At 35.3% G+C, this 13,977-nt stretch overlaps 1 protein-coding gene across 6 annotated transcripts in view; it reads left to right on the forward strand.

The window, feature by feature from the left end:
- The window catches only part of DOP1A (DOP1 leucine zipper like protein A), a 118,985-nt gene that overhangs the window by 91,879 nt on the left and 13,129 nt on the right, over positions 1 to 13,977 (forward strand). For all 6 annotated transcript variants that reach the window (XM_044001380.1, XM_044001383.1, XM_044001382.1 and 3 more), the window contains 8 exons: positions 924 to 1,035; positions 1,120 to 1,302; positions 1,796 to 1,921; positions 3,615 to 3,749; positions 11,472 to 11,527; positions 12,436 to 12,540; positions 13,236 to 13,302; positions 13,716 to 13,860. In XM_044001380.1, coding sequence (XP_043857315.1) covers positions 924 to 1,035; positions 1,120 to 1,302; positions 1,796 to 1,921; positions 3,615 to 3,749; positions 11,472 to 11,527; positions 12,436 to 12,540; positions 13,236 to 13,302; positions 13,716 to 13,860 — 929 coding nt within the window. The remainder of the gene's footprint in view (positions 1 to 923; positions 1,036 to 1,119; positions 1,303 to 1,795; positions 1,922 to 3,614; positions 3,750 to 11,471; positions 11,528 to 12,435; positions 12,541 to 13,235; positions 13,303 to 13,715; positions 13,861 to 13,977) is intronic.

Below are 13,977 nucleotides of genomic sequence, written 5' to 3' on the forward strand. Positions count from 1 at the left end.
CGGCCCTGGAGTCAGGAGTACCTGAGTTCAAATCTGGCCTCAGACACTTAACACTTACTAGCTGTGTGACCCTGGGCAAGTCGCTTAACCCCAGTTGCCTCATTAAAAAAAAAAGAAAAAAAAAGAAAAAAAAATTATGTGAGAAGGTCAGGAAGAAGAGAATGGCAGTAAAATCAAATGAGATCAGTGGTGTTAAAAATGTATAAAACTTTGATTTGGAAGAAATGTTTTTTTAAATCCTTTGACAATTTTTTTTTTTTTCTTTCTTTCTTTTTTTTTTGCGGGGCAATGGGGGTTAAGTGACTTGCCCAGCGTCACCCAGCTAGTAAGTGTCAAATGTCAGAGGCCAGATTTGAACTCAGGTCCTCCTGAATCCAGGGCCAGTGCTTTATCCACTGCACCACCTAGCTGCCCCCCTCCTTTCATAATTTTTAATACAGCAACTTCATGTAATTATTTTCTGTATGAGCCTACATTTTTTTTTCTTCCAGCCCCAAGATATATTAGAAGTGTTTCTCTCAGTAGGCAGTCAGTCACTTGTATGAATGATTTTGTAATATGGTAATATTTTGTAAATATGGTATAGTCAGAAGATATTTGTTTTTCCTTTTCTTACATTTTGTAGACTTAGCAAGGGTTTGATTGTGCATTTAACTTGTGTTCTCAATCTCCTAGGCATTGATTTGCTGCTCAAATTACTCTGACTTCTGTGAAATTAGCCAAAAGTGGAGCTATCTTACCCCTGCTAGCTCCATAAAAAATATATAGGAAACCTGGCCAAACTATTTAATTTCTTCTCTGCCATTCACTAATTATTGGAAAATTACTCTATGTAATTGTGTAGATAATAAATATGTGTGTATATCTTACTAATATGTTGCTTTAATAGATCTCTTTAATCAAATGAACACATTGTATTTTAGGCCTCTTTGGATGGCATCAATTATTCCACCAGATATGATCCTTACTCTTCTAGAAGGCATTACAACCATAATTCATTACTGTTTGTTGGATCCTTCCACACAGTATCATCAAGTAAGATGGGTTCAACAGATATCATTGATATACCATGTATCAAGTTTAGCCAGGTATTCATGTTTATTTCTTTCTTTCTCATAGCTCTTGGTGAATGTTGACCAGAAGCACCTGTTTGAGGCACGAAGTGGGATCCTCTCCATCCTTCACATGATCATGTCCTCTGTGACACTGCTTTGGAGCATCCTGCATCAGGCTGACTCCTCAGAAAAAACGACTATTGCTGCAGCTGCATCTGTTACCACTATTAATCTTGGTTCCACAAAGGTTAGGAAACACATGCTTAAGTTTTTGTGGCTTAATTTTTCTCTCCTCCATTCTAATTCCTAAGCTAGACCTCTTATATAATGTAGCGAAAGTGGAAAGGTCCATGGAGCCCGAGGGGTGAATCTTGGACACTTCTTCCTAAAGAATAATGTAATAACCTCTGAGCCAAACTTGAGGAACACAGGGTAAAACTACAATTTTCAAAAATTCCCTTGAGCATGGTAATCACTAATTGAAAAGTACTTTATTTAAAAATGTGAAACACTCTAATCCCTTTTAAAAGACTTTTATAGATAATGTGTATGTGTGTTGTTTTAGCTTCCAGGTATCACATTGCATGTAATTATTATTTTGGTTTTTGGTTAACTTAATTTTACTGTAGGTCTGTTTTTTGTTATTGGCTATTTTACAACTTTCTGTACACATGAAATTATTTGAATTATATATCTCATTTTATATGAATTTTTATTTGTCATGTGTTTGAAATATTCAGAATTTGAGGCAGCAGATTCTTGAACTATTGGGCCCAATCTCAATGAATCATGGGGTGCATTTCATGGCTGCTATTGCATTTGTATGGAATGAAAGAAGACAAAATAAAACTACTTCCAGGACAAAGGTATATATTTAACTCCTTTGGGGATTTAATTATTCATATAGCAGGTACACATATAGAGTTTCTGCTGTGTACTTAGCTTTCTGCTGGGTGCTATGAGTAACTTATGTCATTTTGTTAAATGTTTTTGAAATAATGATTTTTCACCTTAGTTTCTGTAAAAAACGTAGTTTCAGATTTAAAATTTGTAGTTTATTTAGGACAAGAAAAAGAAGCTCCTCTAATTTGAGAAGTAGTAAACTACAGATGGAAAGTGTTGTTCACCCTACAGATGTGGTTACTGTGACTGATAGCTTAAGTTGGGTTTCAAAGAAGGTAGGGTTATTGGGAAGTGATAGTGGTGTAAAAGTATCAATAAAACGTTTTTAAAACAGAAAATTGAAAGCAAGTTGAAACACTTTGATTTAAGAGAAAAAAACCAAGTAATATCTAATGTATAAATATATTTATCTTTGTTAGGTATTCAGGTAAACCTTGAATATGGTGTCATCCTGAACAGTATTATTCTGCATTAATGTTATTGCTTCTCACGTGTTACAGAGTTCCACTGTCATTTCATTCATTGATCACCTGAAATGTAAATTGTACCTATCATAGTAACTGCTTCTTGTACAATTGCTTTGTTTAACATCATTTTTCAACTAAAACAGACTCCAAGTTTAGATAGGGCCCAATTAAATACCAAAGTCCAAATATATACCAATATCTTTCACCTTTCTTTAAGTTCTGGAATAACTGAGTATTGAAACTAATAACAGGAATGGTGAGACATAGATTTATTTTACTAAGCTGATTGCTTGAATATAATTTTAATATGTCAGGTGTGACTGGCTTCTGTGCATCATTATGGAAACTATTTTGCTTTTGAGTTTAAGCAGTGCTCTGAATTGGACAATGTATGTATGGAAAAGAAGTATTACAAAGTCCATTCTTTTTCCCTGAAACACGTTTTTGTTTTTAATTTTTTCTCCTTTTTATTGAAAAATCTTGAGAGCTTATCATAGTTAGCCCAGTTCTTTTGACTTTAGCAATATGTTGATTAAGTGGAAGTATTAAATGTTTAAGATCATTTATCCAAGCATGTGGTTTACTATTTTCTTATGATTTCATATATAGCCTATGCTGACTCTTACTTTAAAAAAAATTAAGAACTCAAGTTTTTCTGTTCATGATGGCATCTTTCTACATCTGATGAGAATATAATAGAACTTAGATTGGACCGTATTCAGTTTATGTCGACAAACATTTCTTAAACATCTAAAGTATCTCATGTAACCTCATAAGTACTGGAAATACAAACAAAACAAAGCAGTTCTTGCCCTCAAGCTGCTTACATGTTTCTAGGAGGTTGTAGCATGTACACACATAGTGTGAGAAAGAATTTTCTTACTGGGTGAAATTGGAAGTAGGGAAGCAAGCCATTTGAGAGTTTGTTATGGTTGTACAGGTGAGAGGTGCCCCAGAAATTAGGACTTCTGCAAGGGGATGGAGGGTGTGAAGAAGCTCATAAGGGATTGAGATAGTCCTGGCTTACAGGTAAGGCAGCACTGATTCAACAGTCATGCATTAAGCACTCCATGTACTATGTGCAGAACATTGGAATAGTTTATGGGGAAAGATTTCTGCTCTCAGTTTATAGTCTAGTAATAATTTTGCCATTTCTGTTAGCGATGATGTGTCATGTTATGCTTTTCAGGTCATTCCTGCAGCCAGTGAAGAACAGCTTTTGCTGGTTGAACTGGTTCGCTCAATTAGTGTCATGAGAACTGAAACTGTTATTCAAACAGTAAAGGAAGTTTTGAAGCAGCCACCTGCCATTGTCAAGGACAAGGTATGGAAAGAGATGTTTTATGTTTTCACTTCTCTTTCATAAATACTGTAGAACAATGGTCTCCTAAAAGGGCCTGCCTAATCCCAAGGAATATGCAATCAATTTAAGAGTGGAAAGATGGGTTACATCCCACCTTCTCCATGATTACCAATCATGGGGCTTGTCTCCAATACTCTTCCCACTTTCACCATTACCTTTGCTGTAAAAGCTTCCTAATCCCCATTTTTTAACTGCACCGTTGCCTTTCAGGGCATTTTTATAACTTAATAGCTACCTAAGCATCTATAAAAACAGTCGTTCAGGTGCCATTGGGAAAATCTGTTCCCCATGCCTCCCCAGATTAACTTGTTGTAGCAGGTGCCCCTTCGAGGCTAGCTTTGTATGCTAGGCTAGTAATTGTAAGAACCCTGGCTCCTTCCTCCTTTTAGTTTAGATGGCATAGAGTAAGTAATAGGTTGAGCAGTTTGCATTAAAAATTTCATTACATGAGATCCACCCCACTCCCAACCCATCCTTCCTTCTGAACTTCTCTGTTTCTGTCAAGGTCCCACTTTCCTTCCAGTCACTCACGTTCACAACTGTGGTGTCCTCTTTGACGCTCATTCTCCCTCACCTAATATTATCCAATCTGTTGCCAAGATGTAATTTCTATCTAAACAATATCTCTCACTTCTGTCTCTTCTCTCTAATCACAGAGCCACTACCCTCATTCAGGCCCTTATCTTCTCTTACCTGTACTATTTCAGTAGCCTCCTAATTGTTCTCCTTGCCTCAAGTTTGTCCTTTCTGCAATGTATCTTTTTTTTTTCCGGGGCAATGAGCGTTAAGTGATTTACCCAGGGTCACACAGCTTGTGTCAAGTGTCTGAAGTCAAATTTGAACTCAGGTCCTTCTGTATCCAGAGCTGGTACTTTATCCACTGCGCCACCTAGCTGCCCCTTGCAATATATCTTTGATATAACTGCCAAAAGAGTTTTCCTAGAGCTCAGATCTAGCCATTTTACTCTCCTACTCTAATGGCTTCCCACTTACCCTAGGATCAAGTATTATTTCATCTTTTTCACATCCTTTCCCATTAGATTGTGAACTCCTTGTGGGAAGAAACTGACTTTTGCCTCTTTTTATACCCACAACACTTAGCCCAATGTTTGGCATATAGTAGACCCTTAATAAAAGCTTATCAAATGACCAATTTCTATTTTCATATGTTTTATAATTTACATAATCAATGCAGTAGTACATATATAACTTATAAGTGCATGACTTTATACATACTGGAGGTGATGCTCAAAAATTTGTCATCGATAGAGGTATGTAGTCAAAAAAGCTTGTAGACCACTGCTATAAGCAGTTAACACTTCTGTGCTGAACAGTATTCTCCTTTAATAGCTGATAGTATAATTAAAAGAATACTGGTCTTAGAGTCAGAAAGAAAAACCCAATTAAACAACTTTGTTGAGCATCTTGATATGTGAGACACTGTGGGTGGGCACTTACAGTTAACAAAGATGGAAACAACATAGTCTCTCTGCCCAAGGAACTTACATCTCCAAAAAGGGTGGACATTGGGTACTATGTATTGGGGCAAAGGAGGGCAAAGGATAGATAATGCCCTACCCTATTTTACATATTCTGTAGCTCAGGCAAACTAGATTTGTTGCTCCTTGCACTTGAAACTCAATCTCCTGTCTTAATGATACCAAACCTTAAAAGAGGGTAAATAAATGAAACTTGTCAAATTAACAAATTGTCAATCTACATGAGTCTGGCCAAGACAAAGAAAATTTAGCTGCAGACCTGAAAAAATTAACAGTGAATCTGAGATCTAATTTTTGTTTCTCCTGTTATCTTTTTCATAAATTTTTCATCTAAAGAATCAAGCTCTGAATTCATATGAAACCCTTTAAACTCTTTAAAAGTTTTTGAGTCAAATAGATACTTGTATTCTCTTAGCAACAACAGGGAGAACTTAGCAAAAATAGTTGTGGCTAAAAGAGAAGACGTTGCCCATGTTAGAGGACAGGGAGGTCTTTTTAAATCGATTGTTGATCATCTCCAAAGCTAAAATTTCTTTTAATGCCTCAGAAGTTACTTTCATATTTTTCTGTGCCCTTTTAAATTAACATATTATTTTAAAATTATATTTGATTTCTATGAAGTCATTCTGCCAGCTGGCTTTAAATTTAAATTGGCAAATTTGATGACAGGTTTTTTTGTTTTGTTTTGTTTTGTTTTGTTTTTTGAGTGAGGCAATTGGGGTTAAGTGACTTGCCCAGGGTCACACAGCTAGTAAGTATTAAGTGTCTGAGGCCAGATTTGAACTCGGGTCCTCCTGAATCCAGGGCTGGTGCTCTATCCACTGCGCCACCTAGTTGCCCGATGACAGTTTTAACATGAGTTAAATTGTACTTAAATAGAGTTAAATTATTTTAATTGGCCAAGAATATCAACCTGTTACTGTTTGAAATAAATCTTTTGGAAGCTTTTTGGACTAGATGTGTTTTATAAAACAATGATCTCTAAAGAGAGTGAAGGAGGGTCAAGAAGAGGGGGTGATAAGCACAAACATGGAAATATTTTTTTCATTAGACTTGGTTTTAATGTTTTCTGACATGCTAGAATTGGACTGTATAAAGAGGATATTAGAGTAAATAATATATAATTACATGCCAGAGTAGAAAGCCTTAAAATTAATAAAACTGCAAACAACAAAAACGTTGAATTAATAAATAATTCTAAGTGCTGTTGGTAAAAATAAAATAAAGTATTAGCTACTGTGATCAAAAAAGAAGAAACCAAATTGCCAGTACCATAAATGAAAAAGGAGTCACAACAACAAAAATTATTAGAAACTATTTTCCCCACTATAGCCAAACAAAAACTATGGTTTAGATTAATTAAATATTTACCAAAAATACAAAATACCCAGATCAAGAAACAGAATTTAAATAATTCATTTTCAGAAGAAATTTAATGTTATAAATGAATGTCTTTAAAAAAATAAAAACAAAAACTCCAGGGCCATGGTGAATTCCATCAAGCAATTCCAATGTTACATACAGTGTTGGCAAAAAATGGCAAGAGAAGGGATCCTACCAAGTTTCTTCTATGATAAAGATGTCTCGATACATAAGTTATAGAGAATCAAAAGTGAATGAGAAAGCTATGAACCAATATCCCTAATGAACATAGATGTAAAAAAAAAATTAAAACATTAGCAAAGGGGCTACATATCACAAATTACGCAGTATGACCAGATTTTTCTATAAATTAGTGATTGGTTTAATATTAAGAAAAACTCCAATTTTAACCATTTTAATAACAAAACCAATTTTTAAAATCATAATTATATCAATAGGTGCAGAAAAGGCAGATGACAAAATACAACACCCTTTTTTTTCTTAATGGTATTTTTTTCCAATTACATATAAATATAGGGGTTTTTTGTTTGTTTTTGGGGGTTTTTTTGCGGGGCAATGAGGGTTAAGTGACTTGCCCAGGGTCACACAGCTAATAAGTGTCAAATGTCTGAGGCCGGATTTGAACTCAGGTACTCCTGAATCCAGGGCCAGTGCTTTATCCACTGCACCACCTAGCCGCCCCTAAATATAGTTATAAACATTAATTTTTATAAAATTTGGAGTTCCTAATTTTTTTCCCTCCTCAAGACAACAAGGAATCTGATATAGGTTATATAGTACAGTCATGTTAAACATATTTCCACATTAGTCATATACAACACCCATTTCTATGAAAAACACTAATAAACATAGGAATGGATATGTCTTTACTTAAAATTATAAATAGTATATATCTAGAACCAAAAATACTATTATTTATAATGAAGATAAACTGAAATCCTCTCTGATAAATTCAAGGGTAAAAGAAGGCTGTCCATTGTCCCAACTTTTATTTCACATACTTGCAGAAATACTGCATATAGCAATAAAACAAGAAAGAGAAATTAAGGAAATAACTATAGGTAAAGAAGAAACAAAATCACTTTTTTGTAGATGATATGATAATACACTTAATTCTATGGAGTTGATTTAAATTAACTGAAAATTAAATTATTTGAAAACTAAAAATTTCAAAAACTAATTGAAACAATTAACTTCAGCAACTTGCAATATATAAAGTAAATCATGAAAATCATTTCTATGTAAATAGCAATAAACACAGCAGGAAGATAGAAATTTTGTTTAAAATTGCTAAATAATGATTGTACATATATAACCTATATCAGATTGCCTGCTGTCTTGGGGAGGGGGGAGGAAGGAGAGGGAGGGAGAAAAATTTGAAACTAGAAATCTTATAAAAACAAATGTTGAAAACTATCTCTACATGGAACTGGAAAATAATAAAATTCTTTTATAAAAAGAATTGCTACATAATGTATAGGAATGCTACCTTCCAAGATATACACAAGAGCTATAATAACAATAATGCTAGCAAGCATTTATCTAGTGCTAATCATGTATCAAACACTTTGCTATAATTATTATCTCATTTGATATTCAAAGCAACCTTGAGAGCTAGGTGCAATTATTATTCCCATTATACAGATGAAGAAAAGGGGGGGGGGGTTGAACAGGGTTATGTGATTTGTCCAGGATCACACAGGTAATGAGTGTCTAGAATGGATTTGAATTCAGAAAGATGAGACTTCCTGACTCCATGTTCAGTGCTCTATCCATTGTGCCACCCAGCTGCCCTTTAAAAAAAATGACAATACTATCTAAATCAGTTTGCTTATTCAATGCCATACCCATCAAACTAGCAAAGGATTACATCATAGAATTACAAAATACACTAACAATTCATATGGAGAGGAGAAAGGTCAAGAACTTCAAGAGAAATAGTGAAAATAAATGGGAATGAAGAGGGCATAGCAATGCCAGATAAACACAAAGACCCTAACTATAGGTATATGAAATTGACAAAAACTGCTGGAAAACTAAGAGACCATTATGGGAGAAATTCACTTTAGACCAGCATACACCTTATGTCAAGATAAGTTTCAAATTGAAATGCAACCTAGATAGAAAAGGTCAAATCATAAACAAATTAGAGAAACAAGATAAAAAGTTAATCTTATCAGATGTAAGGGGCTAAAATTCTAGCTATGATGTCTAAAATCTAATGAGTGGTTACCTTAAATGAGAAAATATATAGCACCAATCTTTGGGCATTAAATATTTATTAAAGTATATTAGGGGTAAGTAAAGGGGAACAAATGGATCAAATATGAAATTTGCTTGCTCTCCCAATCCTGCCTGTGTCTTGCATCCCGGCTGAAGTCTCCAATTGAAAGGCCAGCTCGCTCCTCTGCTTCTCCCAGAAACCTCTTGTCAAATAGGAAACAGGGCCATACACACACACACACACACACACACACACACACACACACACACACAGAGCTCCAAGCCAATTGGCCAGCAGCTCTGATTGACAGGTCCCACTGGTGGTTCTATAGATGTAACTTCTGGATGCTAAATTCACATGGTTTCTAAATCACATGCTTTCTCCTCATGGCAGAGCTTCCCTGCAATATCTCTCCCAGCAGGGGGTATCATTCCAATTCTCACACAGATCTGTAGATAGGAGAAAAAAAATGTAACCAAAAAATTCAGAAGAGAAAATAGATAATTTTGGTTGCATAAAATTAAAGTTTTTTCTACCAACAAATCTAATAAAGCTATTATGAATAGAAAAACATCTGGGGGAAAAATTTTGGCAGCAAATTTCTCTAGTAATGGGCAGTTCTCAAGGGGTGAAACCCAGGCAAATTAAAGCAATTCTGAGATTCCATCTCATACCCATCAAAGTGGCAAAGATGACAAAAATGGAAAATTGATAAATGTTGGGGCGGCAGCTAGGTGGCGCAGTGGATAGAGCACCGGCCCTGGAGTCAGGAGTACCTGAGTTCAAATCTGGCCTCAGACACTTAACTCTTACTAGCTGTGTGACCTTGGGCAAGTCACTTAACCCCAATTGCCTCACTAAAAAAAAAAGTGTGTGATAAATGTTGGGGAGGGATCTTGGAAAGCAGTCACAAAGGTGCACTGTTGGTGAACCTATGAGTTAGTATAACCATTTCTGGAAAACAATGTGGAATTATACACAAAAGATTACTAAATAGTACTTGCCCTTTCACCCAGTTATACCACTGCCAGACCTGCAGATCAAAGAAAGAGAAATCTCTATAAAAATATTCTTAGCAGCTCTTTTTCATGTTGGCAAAAAAGTTAAAGCCCTGGAAATTAAAGGGTTGCCCATCATTTGAAGAATGTCTGAATAAGCTGTGTTACATGAGTGAGAGGGATTACCATGGTGCTGTAACAAAAGATGACATAGATGGTTTTGAAAAAATATGGAAAGACTTGTGTTGATGCAAAGTCAAACAAAAAGAACCAGAACAGTTCGTGTTATAACATCAGTATTGTAAAAATGAACATTTTTGAGTATTTTTACAAACCGATGAAGAATAAAATTATCAGAAGCAATTAACCAATTTATTCAATAATAATGGGACTGTTAAAAACAACTTTGAAAGCTGTAAGAATTATTATGGTTACAGCGACCCATCATGATTCCAGAAGACTGATGCTGAAACATGCTATCAGTGACAAAGAGGTGATGCATTTAGAGTACAGAATGAGACATGTGTTTGTACTCAGCCATTGGAGGAATTTATTTTGCTTGACTATACGTATTTGTTACAACAATTCTTTTTTCTTTTCTTTTTAACTGTTTTGCTTTGTTAAACAGGGCAGGTATGTAGCACAGTAGAGCCCCATACCAGGAGTCAAGAGGACTTGAATTTAAAATCTAGTCTCCAACACTTAGTAACTGTGTGACCCTGGGCAAGTCATTTAACCCCTCTTTGCCTCAGTTTCCTCATTTGGTAAAATGGGGATAATAATAGCATGTACCTCTCAGGGTTGTTGTGAGGATCAAGCAAGATAAAAATTGTGAAGTGTTTATACAGTGCCTGGCACACAATAAGCTCTTTTGATTCCTCTCATCCTTTGTTACTTTTCCTGAATGGATTTCGTTCATGATCTCATTATTTTAGGAACTGAGAACTGTCCAAAGTTTTGAGAGACATACTTACTCTAGACCTCAAATTCCTCATTGGGGGAAAAATTATGTCAATTCCTTACTTCAGAGGGTTCAGAGAAGCACATATGTACAGCTAGAAGAGACCTTAGCAGTTATCTAGCCTAACTCCTTTATTTTATAGATAAGGAAACAGGCCCAGAGAAGTCTAAATGATTGTTCAGGCTCACAGAGAAGGTGGATAGTAGGCTCAGGATTTGAACCAAATGACAAGTCATATACTCTTTCCATTCCACCAAGCCCCTTGGCACTGGCCAAGCCTTGTTGCAAGGCTTTTAAAGTACTATAGAAATGTGAGTTACAATTCTTTTCAAGTGAAAACTCCTTTCAAGTACCATCTCTGTCATTTCCATCTTCCTATATAAAGCCAGCACTTAATACTATCGATGCTTATTATATATTTGTTGGAATGAGAGGGAAAGCTAGAAACCAAAAAGAAAATGTAATAAAACATTTAAATTAAATAAAACAAATGAGAAAAATGGTTCACTGATAATTTTTCTTAAAACTTAAGACAGTGTGATGAGTGCTACATTTTGTTAATGAAAAAACAAAGTCAGTGTCTTTCTTTAGAGTGAAACAGATTTCCTCTGTTTTCAGAAACATCTTTCTTTGGAAGTCTGCATGCTACAGTTTTTTTATGCTTACATTCAAAGGTAAGACATTTTTTACATTTTAGATTGAAATGGATTATAAGAGAGGGGATTTGGGGAAAGCTGGAATTTTAGTAAAAGTGAAAGACCTGAGTCACAATATATGTTACAATGTTGTGACTAATGGACAGATAGCATGCCAGGAAGAAATGTTTTAATTCATTTTCTTTAACTGATCTATCTAGATTGTGGTAACTCCAGCTTTTTTCTTACTGATGATGAGGAAAGGCTCATAATGTATACTTGCTTATGAAATACTCTCAAGATCTTACTCCACTACAAGGCTTCCTAAATATCCCTCGCTGTTTTTTACAATCTCTTACAAGAGATGCTAACTGTCTAAACCATAAAGTCGTGTGGTATATTTTAATAGATGGCAACATAGATTAAAGGCTACTTAAGATCTGAACTTGTATATGAGAAGAAGGTAGGTTTAAGGGAAAGCTTAAACAAAGAGACTCTCAGATTCTTTGCAGGTGAGAGAAGGGTGTCCTGGATAGACAGTCAGCCTCTTCCATATGCTGATGTGGAGACTAATAGGTGAAGAAGCCAATATAAGAGGGAAATGGAGAGACTAGGGTAGGAAATAGGTGAATGTGATGTCAGTGACTAAATTAAGATATATAATTTGGGTTTACCTTCAGAGTTTAAATGATTAATAGAATTTATTATTCTGGGTTCTATAGCAAGACATTCTAAAACTCATTGAAATTTTCACATTAGGTATTTCTATTTTCTTTTTTTATGATAATACAGAATGTTTAGTTTTTAAGAGTTCTGAATTGGAGGCATGTCTAGAAATAAATCAGGGGATTTTTCAGGGGAAGTAGTGAACAAGCCTGTCACATAAGTAATAGGAACAAGATTCAAGTTCGGCATGACTTTATTTATAAACTATACCTGTTTTATAGGATTCCAGTACCCAGTTTAGTGGATAGCTGGACATCACTGTTGATTCTTCTGAAAGATTCCATACAGCTAAGTCTTCCAGCTCCGGGGCAGTTTCTCATACTTGGGTAAGCAGTTTTACTGACAGTATTTTCTCTTAATAAAGATGATATGTGTACTTACATCCTTACTGCTGAATGGTAGGTTTGGGGACTATTATACTCCCTTTTCCTCATAATAGTGTGCTTTATGGGTACTGGGGGGTGGGGTGGGAGGTGGTAATTAGAAATTAAATTAAGCAAAGTGGTTTCTCCTGGAATATGCTGGATGGACCAATGAACCTGCAAAAGTCTTGGACTGTTGTTTTCTTGTTGAACAAGGACAGTGAAGAAGAAAAGCTAGCCTTACTCTGGGAAAGTTTCCTCCCCACCCCCTACCCTCAAGCCATTCCTTGTAACAAAGCATAAAAAAAGAAAAAAGGTCATACCTGATTAAATGTGCTACAGAACTAAACAAAACTCAACATATCAAACAGTGTGACTGAATGCTTTGCTATACACCCACAGTCCCCTGTCTCTGAAAAGAAATGAACTGAGGTGTATTTTCTCTTCTCTTCTTTTAGGCCAGGCTAGGTGGTCGGCCATTATTACACAACGTTCTGTTTCAGGTTTTTTCTTTTGATTTATAATGTTGTAGTTGTGTATGTTCTTTTCTGGGTTTTGCTTATTTCACTTTGCATCAGTTCATATACATCTGGGAAATTGAGTTTTAACCACTTTTTCTTTAAAGTAATATATTCTTTTTCTATTTGGCATATTTTTAGAGTTCTGAATGAATTCATTATGAAAAACCCTAATTTGGAAAATAAAAAAGACCAAAGAGACCTTCAGGTAAAGCATTAGGTCTGAATGGACCCCCACCCCCACCCTCTCCCCCACCAATCACTTCTAGTAAATGCATTTGAATAAAAGTAAAGGGGAAAGAAGCCTGAATGTAGAGTTAGGAGACCTACTCCTAATTACCTATTACTACCTGTGGGACCTCAGGCAAATCATTTAATTTCTCCATTCCTTAGTTTTCTCAGCTGCCAATCTAAGGTACTGTGCTCAAATGTCAAAGTCTCCTTTTAACTTTTAAATGCTATAAAAAACAAAAGTATATATATGAATACATGATGCTATGAAACATAATTAAACCAGTTTTTTACATCACATTTTCACACAAAAACTCGTGTGATTGGATGTAGCAAGAACATTAATTATCTTTTTTTCCAAGTTTATTTCTGTTTCCTTTGCTTCTTTAGGATGTTACTCATAAAATAGTAGATGCGATCGGTGCAATTGCTGGCTCTTCTTTGGAACAGACTACATGGTTACGTCGAAATTTGGAGGTTAAAGCTTCCCCCAAAATTATCGTGGATGGCACAATTTTGGAATCTGATGTGGAAGGTATTACACTGAAACAGTTTAGCTTCTATTTGGAGTTATATTGATCTAATATTTTTTTAAGAGTTCAGTAGACAGTCTAAAAATTATGATAGCTTTTCTTCCATGGTCATCCTTGTG

The sequence above is a fragment of the Dromiciops gliroides genome, chromosome 4 (genome assembly GCF_019393635.1).
Source record: "Dromiciops gliroides isolate mDroGli1 chromosome 4, mDroGli1.pri, whole genome shotgun sequence".
In the NCBI taxonomy this organism is placed as follows: Eukaryota; Metazoa; Chordata; class Mammalia; order Microbiotheria; family Microbiotheriidae; genus Dromiciops; species Dromiciops gliroides.